Source organism: Dunckerocampus dactyliophorus, chromosome 10, assembly GCF_027744805.1.
Source record: "Dunckerocampus dactyliophorus isolate RoL2022-P2 chromosome 10, RoL_Ddac_1.1, whole genome shotgun sequence".
NCBI lineage: Eukaryota > Metazoa > Chordata > Actinopteri > Syngnathiformes > Syngnathidae > Dunckerocampus > Dunckerocampus dactyliophorus.
In genome coordinates, this window is record NC_072828.1 from 6,655,032 (window position 1) to 6,680,703 (window position 25,672).

At 42.2% G+C, this 25,672-nt stretch overlaps 1 protein-coding gene across 3 annotated transcripts in view; it reads right to left on the reverse strand.

The window, feature by feature from the left end:
• ryk (receptor like tyrosine kinase) overlaps nucleotides 1-25,672 on the reverse strand; it is a 56,251-nt gene that overhangs the window by 20,418 nt on the left and 10,161 nt on the right. The window contains exons 2-11 of one of the 3 annotated variants that reach the window (XM_054788557.1): nucleotides 14,470-14,591; nucleotides 14,293-14,392; nucleotides 12,851-12,982; nucleotides 12,668-12,739; nucleotides 12,257-12,395; nucleotides 11,037-11,137; nucleotides 7,478-7,561; nucleotides 6,684-6,809; nucleotides 2,187-2,273; nucleotides 676-745 (exon numbers count right to left, since the gene is read on the reverse strand). In XM_054788557.1, the coding sequence (XP_054644532.1) occupies nucleotides 676-745; nucleotides 2,187-2,273; nucleotides 6,684-6,809; nucleotides 7,478-7,561; nucleotides 11,037-11,137; nucleotides 12,257-12,395; nucleotides 12,668-12,739; nucleotides 12,851-12,982; nucleotides 14,293-14,392; nucleotides 14,470-14,591 (1,033 nt within the window). Of the gene's footprint in view, nucleotides 1-675; nucleotides 746-2,186; nucleotides 2,274-6,683; nucleotides 6,810-7,477; nucleotides 7,562-11,036; nucleotides 11,138-12,256; nucleotides 12,399-12,667; nucleotides 12,740-12,850; nucleotides 12,983-14,292; nucleotides 14,393-14,469; nucleotides 14,592-25,672 lie in introns of all 3 variants that reach the window. The other 2 variants (XM_054788555.1, XM_054788558.1) reach the window with 2 other exon arrangements.

A 25,672-nucleotide genomic window follows, 5' to 3' on the forward strand; every position in this document is an offset into this window, starting at 1 on the left:
AGGATGTCCTCTCCACAGCACAACAGCTTTCATTTTTGCAGTGTTTGAAACAAAGCTGTGTTTGAAGTGCTTGTCCCTTACAGAGGACAAAAAATGCATCGCAGGGTCTCTGCACTGCATTGGATTGCAGGTGTACCTAATGAAGTGGCCAGTGGGTGTGCACATCGAGATGTCAAATGTGAGATCAAAGTTGAAGTTGGCAGGGATTATTCCAAAACACTGTTAAACAGGGGAAGAGGAAATCTCGGACCTCATGGAGAGGAAAGGTGTTGACCGATTTGATTTTATTTTTTTTCCACAAGACAATCCAGTCAAAAGGTCTCCTGTTGATTTGCCGGAATGCAGCTCTAAGTTTTATTTCTATTCATCCATTGTGGAAACAAAATAACCAGCTGAAAGTGAGAAGGAGCTAGAGTATTGCATCTAGATTTGAATTCTCTCGAGGTCCTTCGGTGTCTACAAACTTGTTTCAACAGCTTCTTAAAAAGCGCTGGTTTTGGGCCAAAGAGTTACTAAAGTGCACAACCCAGACACCTGTGATGTTGCAATGTATCCTTTAACAGGTCAAGCTCATCTCCCTCATGGGAATAAAACAGTGACAATTTCCTTTGCAGGATATAATTAACACAAGCAAATCAAGCATCCATTCATCCATGTGAGTCAAAGGACACTCACCTATGATGAAGGCCGCGAAGCTTGCAACTTTCAGTCAACATCATCGTCACCTGGACCTCAGAGGCGTGATCTGCAAGGGATAGAAAAATATATGTTGAGAATTTAAAAAGATCATTTCAAGTGTTACTTTGCTACTTTGAGAAGATGTTTCCCTATCTGCTGAGAAACTGTGCTGAGACATGCTCATGTTGCAATATAATTGGCATGTGATTTCATTAATGTATAAACAAGTAAAATGAAATGAATGTATCTGTCTTTTAAAGTTCCCTGTCACCTTGTGAAACATTAAAACACATGATTACATGTCCAAAGTGCATTTTAGAGTAATTTATAAAGGTATTATAATATCAAGGAAATGAGAAGGAACATGCATGCATACCTGTATAGATAATGCATAATAAAAATGAAATATAAAAAAACATATAAATATAATGTAAATCTATATAAAGAAATATTTCACTTATATAGTAACTGTGCACTGTTTATACAGAGTAGGAAGGTGACTTCAAATATTGCTTAATTTTAAAAAACCAAAAAAAAACCAAACAAAAAAAACAAGTCAGATAATTTTACAGTCCTACCTCACCACCTCACACTTCGAATTTCGCAGCTTCACTCATCACGATTTTTCAAAGATATATGAATTAATAAATCGTGCTGTTTCGTGATTGAATACGGCCTATTAGAAAAAAACGCATATTGAAGCACATTTTAAAACTCTGACACCAATGTCACCGCCAATGTACGGCACCGCCACTGGAATACATTTACAGCAACACACACGAGCTTGGGTCTGCCTTTAATGGCTTATTTTCTGTTATTATGTCAACTGCATTAAGTAATAGGAGTGTAAAGGTAACTATAGGGGTGTTATTTCATGTCTAGCGGGCTCTGATAATGTTACAAATCATATTTAGAAGGTCGTACACAGGTTTTCCAACAACAAAACTATTAGATTTATAAATAAGGAATCCTACTTTGCGGAAATTCACTTTTTGTAATTTTAGTTGTCTGCGACCCACCCAGGATGGATCCGCAACTCACTTTTGGGTCCCGACCCCCCAGTTGAGAAGCCCTGATTTTTACCACCTCATTAGAATTGAGTGTGATCATCTGCTAGGATGTCTGATAGCCAAAAGCATCCATGGTGACATGTACAGTTGAAGTGCATGGTAAGCTTAAAAATAAAAAGCACAGCAGTATTAACCCTGATTCTGCCATAGCAACTAACACAATGTGCTCATTCATTTAATTTCTTTTAGCCACCAGAAGGAAAAATTTGTGCATGTAGGAAAGCTTTATTGTCATTATAAGAGTATAAAATATCAAATGAAAACAGAGGAATCTAAATAAAAATATGCAATTGAGGAAAACCATGTCAGCAAACAAAAGTGACGAGCAAATGTGGAAGTTTCCATTTTGATTTTGGATATGTGCACAACCCCTTATGACCAGACTTAAATTGTAAGTGTATTTCTTCATGCTAACAGGATGACTGTGGACGTGGTTACCTTTCACGGTCTTCACAAAGACCGGCCTTTCCTTACTGGGGTCCTTTTCATCCAGCAGCACACCGTGGAAGATGCGGCCAAACGTGCCTGCCCAAAAACAAACCATAGTGTTTTGTTATTTTGTGAGGCAAACATCCACAGGCATCACAGTTCAAATATCACCTCGCCGCTCGCCACTACGGCGAGCTGATCGAGTGCCAGCTAAGTGGTTTAAATGCTGTGTCATTCGATGCTGTGATGGGTTTTTTTGGCTGCTTCCTTCGAGGAGCCGAGCCAGAACAAGACAGATTCACTCGGGGAGCTCAAAACGCTTTCAACGACCAGAGAAGCCAAGCAAGCACATCCATCACGCCCGTTGTCTAAACTGTCAAGAGAAGCGCTCCGGGACTTGAGCGAGGTTGAGATGTAATATACCATCCACATCAAATTAGAAAAACATCTGCGCCCCGAGGGCAGCCAGGCCTTGTGTCTCAACAGGAGAGGCAATGCGGCTTAACAACAGGGTTAGTGTTTAACAGTCTCCCTCCCACATTCACCGTGTGGGTCAGGCCTGTCTGGACCTGCTCGCTCCCAACAACACTACCTGCTAAGACCTTGACTCTGGTTGGGAAAGTCTTCTTCTCCTTTATATTTATGCTGTTTTGCTGGAGTACATAAGGATATAACGCAATTGTGCCGGCCTGTCACTAATACATTTGTACCGCCACAGATCAATTTGGCGCTACCTGTCACAAATTCTGACTGAATTTGACACATTCTATTCTGAAAGTAACATTTCAGTTTACGATTCTGTGTGTGTGCTGCGATCAGTAACGCTATTTTCAATGCTAACGTGCAGAAGTCATTGCCATTGCTTCTAAGGCTTTAAGAGATTTATTTGAAGCTTGAATGGCTTCTCCTAAGTGTGTATAAGGTTCTATTCTATTTTACATTATGGAAACAGAAATGATCTGTTCCAGGATCATAAAACCTTTAACTGTAAATGGAATGTCCTGTAAGTGGAAAAGTAATACGATGATAAAACCAAAATACAATAAAACTACTCACCCTTAGAAGTCATTATAATACATTACTGCGGCTTTAGCCAAGCTGTACTGAGCAACCAGGCAAAAGGCGCATGTGGCACTTTTGTCGCAACGCTCTGCTACACTGCAGTTGCTGCCATTTCCAGTTCTATGGTGATCATCACACGTTTGGTTTATGCCATCACTGCTATACCTTTGTCTGGTGCCACATGCAAAAAAACGGAGAAGTAAACAAAACACGCTTGTGGAGTTTAGGAGGTCACTAAGCTACTGTCTCACAACATTTGATGAAGTCTTGCATATCCCACTACATCGTTTTTTTCCCCATGAAATAATAAAATATAAAGGTTAAATACAAGAATTAAAGCGGGACTTACATCCCGATGTACGTGTTACCACACGCACGGGCTCCGCAATTTTTGGGAAATTTGTTGGCCGTGGCCAGCACGTAGAGAAAGTGGGGTATCAGAGGGGTTGCAAGTGTGTCGTACTTATGGAGCAAGTGATTCATGACACCCACGTGCTTGCGGCTCGCCCACCGTTGGTAGCTTTTAGAACGTGAGTGCGGTGTGCAACTCGAGCGCGCTAGGTGTGCTTCATGTAAGGCTGTCGTACGTTTCACTCACTGGGGACATACCCGTACCGTGTGGGGGCATCATACAAGGCTCGTGAAGCCCACTCACTTCAGTTGCAAGATGGGTGTACTGGCTTCCTACTGCACCTACGGCTATTGTACAGCAGCAAGAGTCGCCTGCCATGACCGGGTAAGGTACAATAATGTCGATATGCTATGTGAGCAGCCGCCCGCCGTGCATCCACGGAGGTCAGGAGAACCAGACTGTACAGTTAGAGGAGTCGCCCACCGTGGGAGGAGCCAATGCCGGGCAATGTACTTTTAAACTTGTGACACATGCACTCCTCCTCTGCCTTCCCCCTGCAACCTGGCTGTGTGCAAGGTTTTCCTGCATGCATGCAGAAAATAATTTGCATCCCAATTTTCTTCCTATGGCCTTTGCACAGACAGCACGTCTGTGGGTTTGGAAGTCGAGCAATGTGTGTGTCTCTTGCGATTTTCCCCATTTTTGCACATAGCCAGCATGTACGTTGGGAAGTAAGTCCCGCTTAAATGAAGCAGTAATTAAAAAAAAAAAACATTACTTTACGTCTTGCACACTGGAAGGGGCGCTGCAAGTGAGTGAGAGACAGCCTTATTGGGAGGAGGACGTCTCAAAAAGTGTACTTGGTGGGCCATTAAAATGTTACCACTTTTTAAATCATACACAAATTTTTGAAATGACAACTTATTCAAAAATTGTATTTACAGATTTGTAACAGAAACATCAAATTAACATTTGATTTCCCAGAGGTTTCCTACTTTGTTTTCTACACAGTTTAATAATTGATGACACGTTCAATCCACGCTCCTCTTCTGTGGGTTACAGCTGCAACACGCACACTGAAGTGATGACATCGCCACACATTCTGTGGGGATACCTGAAGGAGAGAGTGTACTGCAACAGCCCACAGACCATTAAGGCCCTGAAGATCAACACCCGTCAGGAAATTCAGAGAATCCCTCTTGAGATATTCTCATTTCAAAAAACTTGTGCATGATCAAAAAGTGGTAACATTTTATTGGCCCACCCTGTATATACTTGCTGCAACAGTCTGTCATGCCACATATTAGAGAAGACGAGGAGTTTTATTTTCAGCAAGATGGAGCACACCCACACTACTATCGCGATGTTAAATCATTCCTTGATGAGATCTTGCCAAACAGGTGGATTGGACGGAGGGGGATTCGTTGAATACCCTCTGCGTTCAGACCTCATACAACAAGACATTTTTTTAATGGGGATACGTAAACGCCAAAGTCTACGCGATGAGAGTCACTGGATTGAGAGCAGCCATTGAAGGTGAATGCAGGCAAAAACCAAGGGAATTGTTTCGTGATGTGTGTCAGCAGTGTCTGGACCACAACGGTCGTCAGTTTAAGAACAGTCTGTGACAAAACAATAAACTGATGTTTGTAAATTCTATTACACTTGGAAAATTGAACAAATTATCATAAACACCTAGTTTACAATTACCTAAAGTGTGTATACATTTTTGTGGGACACCCTTTACATGACCATGTAGTAACTGGCACATTCTTGATAACATGTTATACTGATACGGTATTTTGCCGTATTTTGGTCCTTTTAAGCGTTACCGGAACTTCCTTCCTGGACACATTGATTTAACATAGCGACATAGAAACGAACACTACACCTAGCATTAACTTTTCCAAACTCAAAAATAAAAACACAGCAGCAGCTCCAATATGTAGCTTTACCCTTCGGTATTCACCTGTGGCATTGTGAGCGCCTTGTGATACGCTGCGAGTGTGTTGTGAAGCTAGTCAATAGCCGGCTACTACTTGTAGCTAGCAAGGTGGGGCAAGTAGATGACCATCCTTCATCAGCAGTGGAAGACACCGGGTTCCCCAGCTGCTCTCTCACTTTGAACACACCTACGTGCTACTAGAAGTCCTGCTAGAGCTCCACCAATGTACTCAATCTCACATCCAAAGTCTCCTAAAAGAAGGCGTCTCATCCTCAGTAAGTTTCCAGTGGTTCTCTTGAAAAAGTAAGTCAAAAATGTTTTTGTCTACATGAAGGCAATTTTATGGTTGCCTTTTTCATATCATATAGCCAATAGGAAATGTAAAAATGTACACTTAATCTATGTGCTTGGTATCGGACAATTTCATTCATGGATGATGAGTATCAAAATCGGCAGCATACAGTAGAAGCCTGATCAAAGCATCCCTACTTCTTAGTGTAATATCTAATGATGTATCTTATTCATAATGAATTTATTTTACTTTCAGAATATGCAGAGGGACGAAAATGGTCTCCAGGCTGCACTTTGGGCACCCCTGTTGTAAAGTATCCTCAGAAGTCTTTGGCTGCCATTCAAACAGTACAGTACATTTCCCCTGTATTGTGCTGTGTTCGTATGCGGGAAAGTGTAACATCATTCACAGGGCTGCACTGAAGTACAGTTCTTGTTCATTCCGAGTGCACCATGACGAAGCTGAGCGGGGTCCAAAACAGCCAGCAAGAAGAATGGAGCCAACATACGAGGCTGAGTGACACTGATTTGGTTGTTACAGTCTCTTCTGCAAACACACACACTTACACCAATCTGCAACTTTGTCAGCTTGCCTTGCTGGCTTTGCTTCTTACTTGTATAATGGATTTGTTTTCGTAAAAAGGATTAAGGGTTTGTCATTGCTTCACTGGTGCCAACATAAACCGAACCAAGTAACCTCAAAACGCTTCTTGTTCACAATTTTACCTCACTCGGGAGCTCTGGGAGGAGATGGGATAAGTGTGTGTTCCACTTTTTATCCGTTTGAACATCCGAGACTGCAAATGCGTTTTTTACGAGGGGAAAGGGAGCAGCCGGGGGGAGGACACGAAAATACCTTCGTGCAAGACATCTCGCAGAGTGACTCTCTCCCTTGAAATGGCGATGTCTTTCACTTTGGCCTTGGCCTCCATGAGAGTGACGCTTCTCAGGTCGTTCTTCTCGATGCGAAGCGATGGGTAGCCTGCGAGGGAGGAGATCCAAAATGTCAACAAAGCCCTTTCAAAGTAACGGGGGTCACGTCTATTGACTGGAGGAATGTCCGCCTTAAATCACGTTGACAGAAACTCATTTCTCTTAAAAGACACTGAAACCTTGGGTGAACTCCACGAATGGAAGACATTCATAAAACTTGTCGTGTAGTTGATACAGTACACGCTGCAGGAAGACTCATGCAGAGTCCTGCAGTAAAACATTGCCATTACATGACCTCCCTGTGTAGGCGGAATGAAAACGTGTACACAGATGCACAAACAATGTAAACATAGAGACATTTGTACCAACACACTCCCCTGTGTACACTTCATGTCAGTGGCCGGAGATAACCACAGTCTAACCTCCTATCTGAGATAAACCAGAGGATGCATAAAGCAAAACAAGCTCCAGAGGCAATGAGAGTTTGCTGTTTTTATGTTCTCGTGACGTGAGCGCTGTGCTGGATGGAAGAGATAAGATAAAACTGTGGCATGCAGGTTGTTGGCGAGGAAGTAAGAGGTTCATGCTGCCCCCTGGAGGACAACTTATTAGTTCTAAAGTACACTGTGGGAGCATTACTGCATTCAAACCAGATTTAAGATGGAAGCAAAGAGGTGCGCATCGCAAGCACAAGATGACATTCTCACATGGACTTACTTTTTGTTTCGTGGGGGGGGGCACCGGGGTTTTGGAAGGAGGAGGCAGCAAGCTGGAGTATGGGTGCAGAGCCGGGGTGGTTGTCTGATAAGAGAGAGCGAGGCAGGGAGGGGGAGTTACCGCACACAAATCATAACATAGCATGGATTAATGAATTGCTTAAAAAAATGTGTTATATTTGCACTTAAACTAAATCAACTATTTCTGATCGTTAGAATTATATTCCTTATTAGCATCTTTCTTTGTGTGTTGTCCCATATAGCCCTGGGCGTCTGAATCTCTCACTTTAGAGTTCCCCTCCCCTCACATATAGACACCCTGTGTAATGACATCACATTCTGTAGAAGTTGGGCATTTTTTTCTCGAGACCATCTGTTCAGGTTGTATTGATTTGTCTCCTTGCATTTTTGAATGGAGCAGAAAATGATCCCTGAATATGAATATAATTCAACAATAAATTAATATAAAATCAGAAATTCAGGAAAGGAATATATTGAACAGTATGTTCATTATTGTAGTGGTTTACAATAGTGTAGACCGGGGGTGTCCAAAGTGCGGCTCGGGTGCCATTTTCCGACTCCAGCTAGCTTTCGGCCCGCTTCATATTTAATCATTTTCAGTGGGCCATGTAAGTTTGGAATTTTTTTTTCACCCATAATAATAAAACGTTAAGTTGTGCTGTCATTGACTACGTACATTTGTTTCATGATCTGAAACATTTAAGTGTGACAAACATGCAAAAAAAAAAAAAAAATCAGGAAGGGGGCAAACACTTTTTCACACCACTGTATATTTGATTCCTGTTGCAATGTATATTGTTATTTACATGACTGGATATGACGTGTACACCTGTGGCGCATCTGCGTGCGGTCACGGGTGCATGGTTAGTAAAGACTGTTAGTAAAGTGGTGAGTAAAGATGATCTACATGCTGGCGAAGTCTTTTAATAAGAGTCTTTAAGGAAAAGAACCCCCTATATTAGACATATTAAGTATGGTTATTGACCATTTATGTTCATAAATTGAAAAAAATAATAAATATCACTGCACGTGACGTCGCAGAAGTTTTGTCGTAAGAAAACTCACAAGTGGAGGAAGTGACGTAGATCTTGCGCATGTGCAGCAGCGATGACGTTTCCGGTATGGATCTTACGTCACTGGTACGCACAACATACAGCTCGCGCGTAGTTCTTGCAACCTTCACACGAAGCCCGAATGGAACGCAAGGTCAGTACTTTTATTGCAAGGTTGACAGACATTGGTCTTACAATTTACAGTACGCGCATTGGCTATACAAATGAAGCGACCGCCGTACGTCCGAGCAGCTTCAGATTCCGTGCGTGGTAAGCACCTTCAACTTACAGGTTGTACATTGGGTGCACGGTGAACTTACTCTTTCATAGTCACCACAACTACATTCTTGTGGTAGTTGTGGTGACCACGAAGGAGTTAAAAAAAAAACAACAACCTCAAGGCAACAATTTGGGGGAACGCCACAAATCGCACGGCCAAAAAAAATTGTACACCCAGTTGTGACCAAGGCTTTAGTTGGGCACTTGATGACAGTGTTAGCTTACCCTCCACCCCCTCTCTCTGCAGCCAAACTGCTTGTAATGCTTTGACTGATAGATGACAAGCTATTTTCGCACCAATAGGAAGATGGTGTCATGTTTCATTGCCTGTTTACATCCGCTTTCAGAGCGAGTGCCTTTCCTTTCGTCCTGTGTGAAAGGGTGATGGGTTTGTGTTGTTCTGAACATTCATTTCCCAGGATACGAATGTGAGAAAGGGTGATGGGTTTGGGAAGTATCTTGTTATTGTTATCTGCTGACCTTGCCTACCAGGTGCTTGTTATGTACTGAGGAAGACAGGACACTCATATAACCAAACTAGGTTGCCTGGCGCCTGTTTTGTTAAAAACAGTAACTCTGTGTGCGAATGCCTGAGTTTCGGGGCAGGCCACCCCGTTCTCACGCTCGCACGAACAGACTGGCATAAAGAGGGGTGAGCGAAAACACCTAGACAGAGTCTGCTGCGGGTTGTGATCGAACGCCCAGCCGATTGATACGAACTCTTCCATGGGTGTTGGCTCTCCACCCTGTTGGCGTAGGTAAGAGGCTTTTTCGCTGCAATCATATATCTTGTGTGTTGATGCTTAAATAAATACATTTAGGCTAAAATACCTTGATGTGTCTGTGTCATTCTGTGTGCCGACTGAACACGATCCTCTAAAAATATTCTAAAACATCCTGGCATACAAATGAGCCATAAACGTGACAATATAAATTCAAACATTATTGATCAGAAGTCTGGTTTCACTTGATCGATTTACACCATTCAAAGACTCGTAAGCAGTGTGAAATCTGCAGGAAGCGTCTGTGTCGTCATTCTGCGCCGGCATTTTCCTCGGTGTGGACCTCTGAGTGCCCCAACAAGATTGGACACCCCTGGTGTACACCGTGTCATACTGACAGGAGGTTGTAATATTCTGATCACCTTGTCTCGGAACATGTGAGGGCCAAAATATTATACACCACCACAAACTAAAAGCAAAATAATAAACACACTGTTAAATTCACACCTTTGTGACAGTGTCATTCAAAACGGAACACTCGAATGGACATAAAAAGGGGTGGATAGCATGTGGGTTGCATCCACAAGAGGGCGATGATGATTCACAAAGTAAAAGCACAGAAGTCAGCAAACATTTAACAACACCACATTGTCAATATCAACCTTTCCTGGGTTGATTCACAGCCTTCTTAAAAGCCTTCTGATGTGTTAGCAGCCTGCACACCGCACATGATGTCAAATAAGCCTTATGTTATTCCAGTGACTCCACACTGGATCCGATTTCATGCACAAAACACGACAGCTGGTTGTGTTGTCATGTGGTTGAAAATGTCTGGAAGAAACGACAGACCTAGAAAGTTGAATTTTCACTGAAAATAGTCAAAATTTTCCTCACAATACCTGCACATGCATCTTAAATTTGTAGTTATTCATAAAACAATTCTCATTGGGTAGTAGCTCAGCATGTGTCAAAATAATTCTTAGTTCAGGAGAAAGTTGGTGTGCCAACAAATAGTTTGGCACATCAGCTCACACTCTCACAGTTGTTTTCACACTTTCGGTTAGTGCACACACTAAACAAACAGCAGACAAGGTGTTTGTAAAATAGCTGCATGGGTGCCAGCTCCTTTAAAAGCAGAAGCCTTGATTGTTTAGGCTTTAAAACGCATTCACTGTGATGCGGAGTAATGCTACAAATAAGAAAAGTACTACTAGAGAGGGACTATATTACATGATGCTGGCATCAGGAAACAAAACAAGTGGTGGACCAGTCTTGTGACACCAGTTCAGCGAGTTATTGCATTCCTGGTCGGTAGGCGCATTCTTTAAAAAGATGCATATTCTGAAATGCCAGGGGATGCCAATCAAACTGTGTCAGAGGATAGCGTCATCAGTGTGCAATAAAGAAAGAAGCTTCTATAAACATGGTGGACCTAAGCCAAGGTAGCCCTGTTTTTGTGAGGTGTAAATTAAATGTATACTCTTACTGGAAACGGGGGCTGCATTGTTTGGCGTGTCAGCCCTCAGGTACTGTGTGGTCTGCGTGGATGGCTGGGAGAGTCCCTGAGAACTCCCACTGTCGCTCACACTGAAAGAGTGAAAAAACATAAAAATCACAGGGTCCCCTCTTATGCAAAAAAATACTTTTTAAAAATGTTTAACAGTAACGTGTTCCTAGAGCCTGTTTATGAACACCAAACACGACAAAAATGTATCATCTCCCTCACTCGTTTGCTCTTCGTTTGAAGCTTTTGCCAACATAGATTAAATCATAAATAAATCATGCTGTTTCGTCTTTGACTATTAGTCAAAACATATGCATATTGAATATATGCATATATTATATCAATATAATATAATATTTATTTACCTAACTTAAGCATTGTCAAGCAGAAAAATGGCGAAATTAAGTAAAATACAAATATAAGGAATTAAGAAGCCGCATTAAAATTGTGACTGTAGTGTTCTACATTGGTCACTAGGTGTCAGTAACTGTTCAGTGACACAAGCACCAGACTTGATCACCGGAACAAGAGGCTTTTATTGCAGGTTTAAATTATTTGACAAGAGGCACAATAATAATTAGAACAACATAATAATCATACCACTACTACTAATAATAATCATAATAATAACTACACAGGCTAATGTTGTGGCTGTAATCCATCTAAAACTCAACTTTAAACCCCCAACGTCACTTCCTGTCCACACATCCGTAAGACATTTATTGGAACACACACACACACACACACACGAGTCTTATTTATGTCTTAAAAAGCTATTTTTTGTGATTATATCCACTATATTGGGTAATACAAATTCAAAGGTGACTATATGGGTGTTATTTCATGCCTAGAGGTATCTAATAAGGAAAAAAAAAACTATATAGCAGATCGTAAACAGGTTTCCTATGCCATACCATTTATAAGGAACTTTGTGGAAATGTTCTTGTCACGGTAGGGTCTGAAGCCAATTAACCGCGATAAACGAGGGATTACTGTATATATGAAACATGGTGCTTCGAGGCACACACTCTGTCGGAGAGACATATAATACACATCATTTTTGGACAATTTTTGGATAACAGACTTCCAATACACCACTGTAGGATCTCTGAGACTAATTTACAATTGTTGAAAAATACTATAATACAGGACACTTTAATAACAATCAATCCATCAATATGCTTGAAACATAAGACACCAACCTGTCCTCCATCTCAACTCTCTTCATGCTGTGCAGGTGCAGGATAGCCAGGATGATGGCCACCAGGAAGATGACGATGCAGCATACGCTTACACTTATGTAAAACACCTGAGTGGAGGTGGTGGGGGTGGTCACGCCATCTACTGATGAGAGGAAAAATGTCATCACAAAGCAGGACTGCTGAATGGAAACCTGCCCATGGGAACCACTCAGGCTTTTCTTGAGTACTTTGAAAGCTTTACAGTGCCCCAGGTTGCTCCAGCCTGCCCGAGCAGAAGGGTAATGGCAGTGGGCTCACAAAGGAGGTCAAACATTGGCAGAGTTAGACATAAAGCGAATGAATAGAACTCTGCAGGCTTTGAGGATGTAAACATAGCGCTCCTAAGACATGGCGACACATGGACATACTCACAGTCAGGCTGCTGAAGGGTGTGAAGGGTGTGGTTGTTGAACGTTAATGGAATCTTTGGGTCGGAATCTATTCCTGTCCGAAAAGAAAAGGACCATTTGCATCAGACGTTACGTGCGATCACTGACACGCACCATTCACAATTTTTGTGTTGTGAATTAAAAGTGTACAAAGACAGTGATTTACTCTTGTAGCACATTTTCCTCCTCTTGAAGTTGAGCACTGTGTAGTTGTCGGCGTGGATGGTCAGATTGAGCTGCAGCGTCACCACCGCCTCCCCGTCAATCTTGCCAGAACAGAAAAGATCCACTCTAAAAACTGGAGGAACAGAAAGACACCGTTGAGTGATAGAGTGGGGCCCGTTTATCCCGACGGCCCTTTGAGGTCGACATAAGCCAATGCTTGCACCCTTGTGACTTTTACCAGAGACATCATGGGAATGGGTGGTGATAAAATAATTGTTTGAACTTATGGCAGTCGGTTGACATGGTTTTCCTCCATTTGTGCATATTTTTATTTGGAGTGGACAGACCAAATCAGTATGAACCAAAAACAAACTGAGTGGTTTGGTGCCCAACAAATCAGAAAAAGGCAAAAATTCCAGTCGCTGTTTTCCAAAGTCAAAGATGATGTGTGTGAAAATCCTGTTTAGCCTAAGCACAAAGATAATGGGTTTGCTTTCATTGACTAAAGAAATTTTAAAATATTCACATTTGAGACGCCAAACTCAAAGGATAGTCAGATCCCTTGCTACTTTGCGCACTAAATTTTGCAGCTTCAGGCTATCACGGTTTTGTCATGCTGTTTTGTGGCTAAATAAGGCCTATTATTAGTATTAAAAAAAGTATATTTAAGCAAATTTTACCTATTTTGTGCCTTAATTAAGCATTTTCAAGCATAACAATGGTTAAATGAACTAAAATACAAATATAATGCATCCAGAAGACATTCAAAGATGATGTGTAGTATTCTACATTGGCCACTAGGTGTCAGTAATTTTACATTGACGAGACAATTGTCACCGGAAGTACTGTCCAAAACAAAAACAAAAAAAAAAACACATGGAACTCTCCAAATGCTAACGTGTGCTAACGTGTGAGTCTATGTTACGTCTTATTTAAGTCAAATATGTCTTATTTTCTCTTATTATGTCTACTGTACTGGGTAGTACGAGAGTAAAGGTGACTATAGAGGTGTTATTTCATGTAAAAAACGCTCTAATAATGTTTAAAAGAAAAAAAAACTATCTAGAAGGTTGTAAACAGGCTTTCTCTGCTCTACCTACGAAAATACCAACAGAGCAAGCTAGCAGAAACTTGCTTCACTGCTGCTTGGTAATGCCAAAATGTTCCTTGACAACAACTTCCATGTTCTTGTTGTATATTTGTACCTTCCCTGCTGTGCAAACGCCACTGCCAAGATCAGAGACGTGAAAGACATGATTTCAGGCTGGAAGAATGCTGGCTACGGCTGCGGGGATTATGTTGCCGCAATTGTTCGGCATGCAAGCAGCAACTCCAAACATTCCTAATCCTGTCTAATTGACACTGAAAAGTGAGGATTTACTGACATAATTTTCAAGAGGGTGAAACAAAGTGGAAGCATACGAAGGAAGACATTTGACAAACCGGAGGGAAAGCGGGGCACTTCTCCTTGGCTGGAGATGTTGCTCCGTGGTTGGTTCATGGCAACAGGGTTCTCCACATGGAAACCTAGTCGGTAGTCCACCTGTGAAGCAAGACATGAAGCAGCATATGAAGGTATCAAGCCAACATTGTCCTGTCTACAGAAATGCAGGGACTTACCTTGGACTTGGAATGCCACGTGAAGTGAAGGCTGTTGGTCTCACTGGGGACCGGCAGAGTGAAGGATAGCGCGTAATGACTCACCACGTCATCCCGAACATAGTAAAGCTCTGCATCCAGGCCTGCATAGGGAGAACATATCAAGATAGACCTCACTTTTTGTAAATGTTAAGACAAAAAGATTAAATGTAGAACCACAAAGATAAAAAAACTGCTCCATTGCCTGTTCAAATTTGGAATTTTCCCACAAGACATAATGGAAATAGAATGAATTTGGTCCATTGTCGACCCGTTGCCATTATAAATACGGTATTAACTGTAAAAAGCCAAAGAAAAAGGCACTTGGCACGGTTATTTTTCTGACAAATACAGCACATGGTGGCATTGTTATTAAGCCCCCAAGTTTGACCTTGTAAGCTGGATTGACTTGAAATTTCTCCAATAGCACAATGCGCTCACCACTGTACCTTTAGGGTGTTTTAGCCAAATCAGCCAAAGTGTGGCACAGACCTTAGGAGATGGACAAGCACGTGTGTAAAATTTGAGCAAGAAACACGGCCGCCATCAAGCAAAACGTCACTGCAGGGTGCATAAATCATTGACCAACTGTCTAACGATTAGAACATTTTGACGATATCTGTATTGCATGTTTGCTAGCATGTCTTACAAATGTCATAATTTCCACTCATACAAGTATAAGTCTGACAAGATACGCTGAGCTCTCACAAGACGAGTGCAACTTTCGAGGCGTATTTTGGGCCATTACCAAACTGCACAACCTAAGAGGTGTGCAGTTGGGAGTTTCCACTGCCAGCCAGGACATGACACCGTACCCTCCCCACCCCCGTCCCCACCTAAATGAGAGAGATGGGCTAACCACATCTGTTAGTACTTGAAAACTTTCAAGTGAAGAACTTCAAAACATTCCCAATGAGACAACCTCCAAAATGAGACTGCAATTTTCCGTGCAGGAAACAAGAGTCGGGCAGCAGAAGGGGAAGGGGTTAAGAGAACGGGAGTGGAATGCCTGCTGAATAAGTCACTGTGTCACGCTGACATAAGCGTTTTGAAGCGAGCCTTGAGGATTTTATTTTGCTCAGGGAGGCTTTTGCCTCATCCGAAAAGTCAAGGAAGTCCAGCTTGGTGGCGACCCCAGGGGACCTAGCTCACCGTCCTTGGAAGGGACTCACAGATGCTGGGTCTCTTGTTCAGAGGGAGGCAAAGAATGTGCGGCAGGCTCCCCCAACAGCCCCGGGCTCTCGAAAGGTCTGCGCGCTCACACAACTTTCTCACATTGACTCAATTAAAAACATCTCAGGCATTTGCCAGCTCAAGAACAGATGGGCCACGTCTAAACTGGTACGCACAGAAAACCCATTGAGGGTGGTTCTAACCTACAGGGCTGTTTTACCCTGAACTAGCCAGGCCTGGAGTGGATCAAAGAATACTACACATGTAGTTGATAACATCACGTGTATCAATGACTCTTAAAAGGTCTTTAGCGGAAGTCATCAGTCATCTGCATTCATACTTCAACAGTCCGTTCACACTCGGAAATAGAAAATGATAAGATGCAGTAAATTGTTAGAAATGGAGAGGTGACTTTGACTCTGGTGTAAGCTATTCCATTCATGCCAGGTCATAGATGCCGTTGTCATCTAATTTGCATAACGAGGAAAAATCAAGCCAAAGTGGAGATTTTTCGAGAACTCTGACTCAGTATTTGTGTGTGGACGGGTAAATTATCAAATGTTTTTCAACCTTATTTAACAATGCAACATGAAGTTACTGACTTAAGGGTGTTGGTTACACATTGTGGAGCGGTAGACACGCATGTTCGTGCCCTATAACGTGCACAGGCAATAAAAAAAAAATAATTTCCTGTAAGTGTGGGCTCATTTTAAGGATAATGCACATGTCAATGTCCATCTGTTATCACACTACACTGATGAACAGATGCGTTATAATGCGGGACCAACTCAGCTGTGGTATGTGCATATGAGGTGTTTTGTTAGGGTTATTGTATTGCCCTAATACCTTGAATATCAGACGATATCAATCCAATATCAGCATGAATCATACATACTTTTATTACTCATATTGTAGTGTGGCATGTTAGAAAAGGCTTGATCACGTGATATTACTAAAACAGAGAACAATAATCAGCAGCAGTAGGTTTTCAGATACACTGAGTCATTTACCGTACTTCTTTAAGTAATGTATAGTTTTATCAACAATGTAGTGGCGGCACCCCCGACAGGCTGGTCATCTTTTCTGTTATAGCTAATGACTTCTTGCCATCCCGTACGAGTTTCCCGTGTAACACTGCTGCGCGATGAGTTTTAAACTTCCCCGGTTCTGTTCCACCATGAGAAACTTGTGCATGACAAGTGTTGCACTCTGAAAAAGATGTTTCTGACTTTAATGAAAAATACACATGGCTGACATCACTCCTACTCCATACTTAACATGTTAGCACACACTGTTGTGATCACGTGGGCTGCTGGATAGGCGTGTTGGGGCGGAGTCTGGAATCAACTGCTTGTATTGGACAGCCAATACTGGAGATTTTAGATGCAGGCCGATACTAGTATTTTTTCTGCATCAGCCCGATATCAGATATCAATATCAAAATCAAAATCAATATCAACCACCCCTAGTGTTTATGTTACGATGCCATCGTAGAGCTGTTGTAATGACAAACTACACAGACAGTCCCATTATATTGAGGGAGGCCAACCAGGTAGCGCCAAAACTTTAAAAAAAAACAAAAAAACAAAAAAAACAGATAGTACCAAATCTGTTGGTCTGAATTTAACTTTGACAAGCCGCCACAAATAAATAAATGAATGGGAAACAATTAACTACAGTTAATTAACTATAACTACATGTTCAGGAGACTTCATGTTTTTTTTAAGGGACAAATTGACTGTGTGTGCGATTATGGCCCTGTCCACACTGGAACGCTCCTGAGATTTTTTTTTCTTGGCGGGTTGAAAAAAATTCAAGACCCCATTGTGCTGGATTGCAAAATAGTTGCATCCAGACAGGAATGGATCACTGAATGAAAACGATGAATACACAAGGCACAACCACCTGTGGCGCTGTGAACAGACACGCAGATGGACACACGTGACACACCAAAGCATAGAAGAAGAAACAACGCATGCACATACAGTAAGTCTGTCGTCTTCCGTGTCCAAGGCTCATCCAGGCTTACGAGAAGTGGAATTACTTCTGCGAGTCATTATGGAGTATAAAACAACAAAATATCACGAGAACGTCGACAGGGGTGAGTCATGCCAGTCAAAATATTCCGATATTATGTTGGCTTGTCGTCAAAGCTCGCTTCTGGTCACGTGACAGCGATGGAGAGATGGTGACATTATTGTTTTCGTGTCCGACACGAAAACGACAAGCCGTTTTTGTCAGATTTACCCACTCTTGATGCCGTTTTCCAAAAACACCATTTCAGGGCACCCAGAACGCTGTTTGTGTGTGGATGAGAGGCTGAAATGATCAAATACTTTGCTGTTTTGACCTGAAAACATTTCCGTGTGGATAGCCACGTGTGTTGTTTAAAGCTAACCATACCTAAATCTGCACCACCCCAACAGTTTGTGCTTTGTGGCTTCACTGAGGACGTCTTGTGCTGGTGGGAGAGGATTAATAAACAGCTGCAAAATGGAGCGAAACACACAATCGGGCTCTAAATCGGCCTCCCCTGAGAAAATGGCCCACTTCAGTGATAATTGCCTTTCTCTCGCTGAACTCTGTGTGCCTCCCTTGTCTCAACATGAGGCTGCAGAGCTTTGATACCAATTAAACGACGTGACCAAGCGTGGAGGCATGACCAGCATGACCACGACTCAAGAGGGTTTTTTTTTCCCTCCATCACAGTATTTTACCCGCCAACCTGAACTACGACTTCAAAACAGGAACTGAGGGGTAAGTCAACAAGAGCCTGTCAGTGTGTGTGCTATTTGTCTAATACAAATAAACAAACACGGCCATTAAACTGACGCTCGATCCCTGAGAACAGTATCAATGGGAGCTTTGCCTGCAAATCACAGTCTTGTTTAGTCGGACCTCTTCATGCGAAAGGATAATCGTGATGCTTTTTTTTCCAACAAGCTGGTTGAATAGCTGTGAACTCCAACTTGGCAGCATGTTTATTTTGTTTTGAGGGATCACTTCCTTTGGGACACTCACATCACCTGCTTGCACAGGAAGTTTCAACTCAAGCACACTTGACCTCAATAAGATTCGCAAACTTTGATGGTTGACCCCAATAACAGCGGCAAACTTCAACGACGATCTTTGTGTTACAGTCACGTGAAAAAATTAGGACAGCCTGTGGCGTCAACATGATTGTAAAGGCGTGGCACCCCCTCTCAACGACCTGCCGGCATAAAAGTAATACAGATGTCCTCAAAGTTTTGCAACCGGGGTGACCAAAGTGTGGCCCGGGGGCCATTTGCGGTACACAACTTTTCTTTAACTGGCCATCGACACGTTTTAAAAATACAATTAAACAAGAAAACTAACAAAAACAACACGAAAATTTGAAAAAAGAACAGCAATTTTAGGAGAATAAAGCAAAAATATTAGAAATATTATAATATAGAATAGTCATTTTAATATTAAATTATCGAGTTTGTTTTTATTTATCACGCGGTTAATTGATTTATTGGTTATTGTGACCGGCCTAAACACATCAAACCTTATCAGCCACCTGAAACGTCAGCATCACTACAAGTGTTTTGAAAGCCTACAAAGACGCCTGCGCTGCTAATGAAGCGGCCACAAAGTCACAAAGAAATCCTTGTGCTTGTTCCTATCGCTGCGGCGTTGAAAAGGGCAAAAGGTTTGCCAGACACGACCCGAGGGCTAAACCGATCTGTGATTTCACCGTAGATATGATGGCAGTGGACGACCGGCCCTTTACCATCATTGAAGATACCAGCTGGCTTTTTTCTGTGTCTATTTCTAGAAACAGAGCTGTTCTCAATTTTTCTTACTGTAGTGTTTAAGGGTAGTGATGTCATATTTGGTTAGGACAAATCTCCAGGTACAGTTTGTCTAATCCATTCTTTTAAAAAAAATAGCTGTCTGTTATCAGTAACTCTTTGAAAAAAATATATATTGTGCTTCCCTACCCAAAACACTCCTTTTAGTTCCAGATGGACATGAAGCCAACGTGCAGCCTCATGTGGGAAGTTGTGGATCATGTTGCGCTTTGAGAGAAGAGAACAAAAAGGTGGCAGCGAGCAGGTGCTAAGGTCCAGATCCAGATCTAACAAAGCCCCTCTTGTCCACACACTTGTCACTTTACCCACAAACCTCCATCCCTGAGTGCTCAGGAGAGAGACACCCACTTCCAACCGGTCTGCTGGTAATGTGGTAAAGAATGAAGAATGTCCACACACAGGAACAGGGAAGGGAAGGCACGGAAGGGTCAAGGAGAATGAGACGTTATGGAGGCTGGGTGGGTCTCTACATGTAAAGTTAAAGACTGACACTAATACAAAGCTCAAACCACCAAATGTCCACCTGAAATGCCATGGAAACATTTAAATGATGTTTTTGCATGATACTGCTAGGTTTACTGAAAAAATACCACCAAAACACAGCCTTGCACCTTGTGATTTCCACATTTAGCAAGGTGATCTGAGGGAGGAATAGGAGGAATAATTGATTGCCAAAAATTGCCATGTGAGTTGTGAAACCAACCATCACATGAAACCATTGATCAAATCTTGAAGAAATTGATCGCATAACTCAATACTTGCTGCTGACTCATCCTCTGTCTAAAAAGAAGAAAATTATGTCAGCTTTGCTATTTGGATTGTACAAACTAGGCATGGGCCGGTTACCGGTTTCAAGGTATACCACAGTATGATAAAGACATGGTTTCAACCACTAAATTTAGAAAGTGGAGGTCTAGCGCAGCCATTACTTGGAAATACTATTGTCACGTCCGTCCTATGTTATTCCTCGCTCGTTATTCCTCCTCCTAGCCTTCAATGTGTTGAAACCACAGGTGTGTGCTGTGTTGCCAACAGTTGGGCATAGCTAGCACCGGCTGCCTCGTTAGCACTGAGCGACACTAGTACGGCCCGGCTGTTATTGGCATTGTGGGTCGACATATTACACACGTCGATGTGATTGAGGAGACAGGAGTGGAGGATAAGTGGTATAAACCATTTACTCTCCACTGAATAAGTAACAATCACTTCACGCCCCAGTTGCTAACAACAATCACATGAACCAGAAACGCAAGTTTGGGGAAAAGTGCAACCTGCCACTATGAAATAATTATGTAATTTTTTAAATTAGTATTTATGTTATGAGGGCCGCACGGTGGTCTAGTGGTTAGAATGTTGGCCACACAGTCACAGTCTCCCTTGGGCATTTTCTGTGTGAGGTTTGCATCTTCTCTCCGTGTGTGTGTGGGTTTCCTCCGGGTACTCCGGTTTCCTCCCACATTCCAAAAACATGCATGTTAGGTTAATTGGCGACTCTAAATTGTCCATAGGTATGAATGTGAGTGTGAATGGTTGTTTGTCTATATGTGCCCTGCGAATTGCAGGCAACCAGTCCAGGGTGTACCCCGCCTGTCGCCCGAAGTCAGCTGGGATAGGCTCCAGCATACCCCCGCGACCCTAATGAGGAGAAGTGGATTTATGTTACGACCTTCTTGAGTTACTTGATTACACTTATTTGGATTTTGCTTTGTTTTTTTATTTACTAAGAAAACATTTATTGTGTTGTGACTTGAGTTACAGGAATAGGCACTAAAGACTGCATTAAGAACTGCATTTTATTTATTTAGAAGGAATTCAGTTATTTTTTTGTTATTTATTTTAAATACATACAGTATGTTGCACTTTCATCGTGTTCTATTATATGGTTGAAAAACGACTGTTTTTAATTGACTTTTTATCTCTTTTCAATAAAGATATTTAAAAATATCACATTTTAGAGCTGTAATTATAATACTGTGAAACCATGATATTTTTCCCCTAAGTTATCATTGCTTCAGGATCTCATACCGCTCCATGCCGAGTTGAAACTGTTGTTGTCAAACACAATTTTTGAAATAATTCTTGGTCTCACTTTGCATTGCAGCATTTGCATTGTTTGATCTTCAAAATGTTGCATCAAGCAAGGCGTCTCTATGATGATGTACTGTATAGCAGGGGTCTGCAACCTGCAGCTCTTTTATGCTCCAGCTGGTTTATGCTTCTGTGTAGTAATACGCAGTCTCTTCTTAGAGCCTTTCAGAGTTCTGCAATGGAGTTTAGTGTGTGCCAGTGTTTTCTGGTGAGTCAACTCCGTGACAATCCATAACACTGGGCAACTATTTAGTTTCTTAGCGTCCTTTGTCGCTAATGAACGCAAAGTGACATGGAGAGTGGTGCTGGAACTAATTTAAACCACTTTTATTGCGATTGCTTATCCGAAATCGGTGAAGACCGTGGCAACAGGTATGGCTTGTCACTCCGCCAGGAAGACAGAAATGTGACAATACCTTTGAGAAAACTATGCATGTCGTGTTACCTTCAATTTAGTGGTCAAATAGGTTTTGTGGCTCCAAGTGGGATTTAATTTGGTGATAACTGGCCCAAATGGCTCTGTGGATGCTAAAGGTTGCCGACCCCTGATATATAGGATGCAGGTTGATGACGGAGAGTGGGATGCTAACCTTGCCTATATTCTGCGGCACAAAATTTGCTTGCTGTTAAAGCTGCTACAGAGAATGCAGGCATGTAAAAATAGTGACTTTTTTCAAAGTGACTTACATCTCAGAGAAAGCCACAGAATGTGGTTCTCTTTCATTCCCATCAAAGAGCCCATATATCCGTCCCTTGCTTTTATTCAGTGAAGGGCCTTGGGGGGGCATGCGATGAAGGAAGGAATCTGAGCCAGGCCGTCTACGGCTATACCATAATAAGCACCGCATTGATGGTGTGATATTTGTCGCCCAAAGGGGGGGCCCCCTGTTTACTCCACAAATAAATAAATAGCAGATGGTTTAGTGAGGAAACGATTAGGGGAATGGAATGATTTCATCGTGTAGAGCCCTGGACACGTTATTTTTAGACGCTTTAGGGCAGCTTTGTGAACATTGCCTGGGTCGAGTGCACGAGGGCAAATATTTTTAAATACCTCATTTAGCAAAGCAAATTATACAAAAGCCTCTTAAAAAAAAAAAAAAAGAGTCAACATGCAAAACTATTAATTTAACTCATATGGCGTGCAACATCGAGTATAAAGGGCCAAAGAAAGCAAAACAATCTCCTGAAAATGTCTCTGTGACAAAAGAAGTGAAGCTCTTCCAGTCAGCCGTGGCATCCTTAAAGAGCGGCAGGAAGGAAAAGAATACTGCTGCCAATCACTCCTCACAAAACCCCTATTTGCCTGTCAGCTATATGGAGGAGGACCACATGACACACTTTTTTTTTTTTAAGAGATTTGGTTATGTTGTTTTTTTAGGTTGCAAAGGAATTTCAGCTAAAGCAATCTTACTCATCGTCTGTGATGATGCAGGTAGAATTCCCCTGCTGGAAGCGTCTACAGATGGAAATGCTAACCCACGACAACTGAGCTGATAATCTCAGTTATGTTTAATAATAAGGACTAAATGCGCACCTTTTCTGGACAAATATATGTGGCCCGCCTGGCGCTACCTGTTGGCTCTCCTTCATAAACACATTATAATGGCACTGTCTGTAAATATAGCTTGCCCTTACAAACTTCCAGAGATGCCGGAGAAAGCAGCGCAAACAACAAAACAGCCAAAACAGGGAAAGAAAGAAAATGAGTATGGCTGAAGGCGGAGGAGAAGCGGAGACTACAGACAAAGAAATTGTTGCTAAACAAGGCGGTACCGCTGTAGTATGAAAGTGGTTTGGTTTCGATAAAGCAGATGTAGTACTGTACAGACATATGGAGTAGCCGACTCAACCATATATCAGGCGACCTGTCCGCATTTGTTTCGGCCCTTGATCTAACTTTCTCGCTACACAAATAGACTACTATACTGTATTTTTCCCATTTTTCTTTCACCTCCTATGTGGTCCCAAATGCTGATACTATGCGGGAATGCATAAAGGTATGATTTGATGACATTATTAAGTGCTAATGTGCATATTTGTTCAGTCCACAACCTCACCTCAGTTCATGCTAGCGCACACATCATACAGCGACGTATAAACTTCTCTCTGAAAAACAAACTCCAGGCTCGTACAAGTGGTCTTAGTTTCACATAATAAGATAACACTATAATGTACGCGCTACTACTAATTCTGTACATCAACTGTCGTCTTCAGTCATTAAGCTACAAAGCATGTGCAACAATTAGCGGGCAGCCCTGGCTCTCGCGTTGTTTAAGAGACGCACTGTCAATTAGGGGTGGTGGGAATCGCTGGCCATCCCATGATTTGATGCTATTACAATTCAGGCCTGCGATGCGATGATAATACGATTATCGATGAATCTTTTTTGTGATCAATAGTTTGTCAATTTTTTATGCGTAATATATATATTACTTTTACTCATTGTGTACTAGTAAAACAAAGCATATTTGTAATGATCCACACTTGAAATAAACATGAAACAAATTAATTTATTTCCATTATCTTAATAATTGAAAGGTTACATCTACCAACATATTTCCCATTGTACAGAACCAGCAGGAAAACTAAATAGCGCCAGTAGCAGCATGTACAAAATTACCGTATTTTCATGACCATAAGGCACACTTAAAAGTCTTAAATTTTGTCCAAAATGGACGGGGGCGCCTTATAATGCGGCGCGCATTATGTGTGTACCAAGTTCCAAAATCTGTAAGTGTCGCTGTGTGACTTTTATGTGCGTTTTGCTCGACTGGGAGCGTCTCCTGCCGACACGCAGCTTATATAGAGGAAAGGTGAACACCCCCAGTAGATATATAAGTATATTTTATGAAACGGCGCCATCTATCCATCCGGGCAAGGACTACCATGGCGCAGCAACACCCAGCGGATTACAAGGAAAGCTGGCCATCTTCCGCTCCTACTGCAGTAAAAATATTGCAGACAAACACATCCAGCCCAACTACATGACCAACATGGACGACGTGCCGCTCACTTTCAACATCCCGGTGAACCACACTGTAGAGAAGGGGACCAGCACGGTAGTCATACACACAACGGGGCACGAGAAGTCGGCTTTTACTGTTGTGCTTTCCAGCCGGACCAATCAAGGGGGCTGGAAGGACGAGGAGAAAATGGCTGAGTGGCCGAGTGATGTGTACGGAAAGAGACCGGATGTTTTTTTCCCACGCGTCACCGTCCCTGTGTATCTGACTCCATGCACGCCCATCTCACAGCCGCTGTGAAAAACTAATTGCAGCAAATGAACTCGGAGCTTGACATCATTCCGGGAGGCTTGACGAAGGAACGCCAACCGCTGGACATCGGTGTAAACACGGCGTTTAAGGTGAAGTTGCAAGTGGCGTGGGAGCGATGGATGACAGCCAGTGAACACAGTTTTACTAAGACTGGAAGGCAGCGCCGTGCAAGTTACGCCACAATTTTCTGAATGGATTGTGTCATTTCTGAGGTGCCCCACAGCAACGAGGCTGACTGACAATGACGAGAGGGAACCTGGCGTGTTTGATGGAGAACTTGCCCCGCTGTTCATTTGGGATACAGAAGATGAGGACTTTGATGGATTTGTGGATGAGGATTGATCAAAAATAACGTGAGTACATTGTTAAATACTTCAATAAAGTACAACCAAACTCAGTTTTGCTCTCGCTGGCTTTTTAAAAACATACAATAGCATGCATGCTAGAGTATTGTCAGGTCCATGGGAGCACTTCCTGTTCCTCAGCGTGCTTTGCGGTACTGTTTTGGTGCAAATGCTCTTAATGTTACATGTTTGAGCTACATAGTTGTTAGTTATTGTTCTGCAAAAATAGCGGTAGTGTCTTGTCTGTTTTTGCGTTGCTGTGTGATGTTTTTAGTTGTGCACCATGACTGAGACTGTTGTGTTGAGAGATGACCATCCTGATTTCATGTGGGTTCAAGCTGAATGAGAGTTCTACTCTTAATCTGTCCAAAGAAATAAAGCACTGTCGCTTCCTCACTGACTTCTGAGTATGTTTTACCATGAATGCATGCTACTGTATGTTTGAACATACCTGCGCCCAATA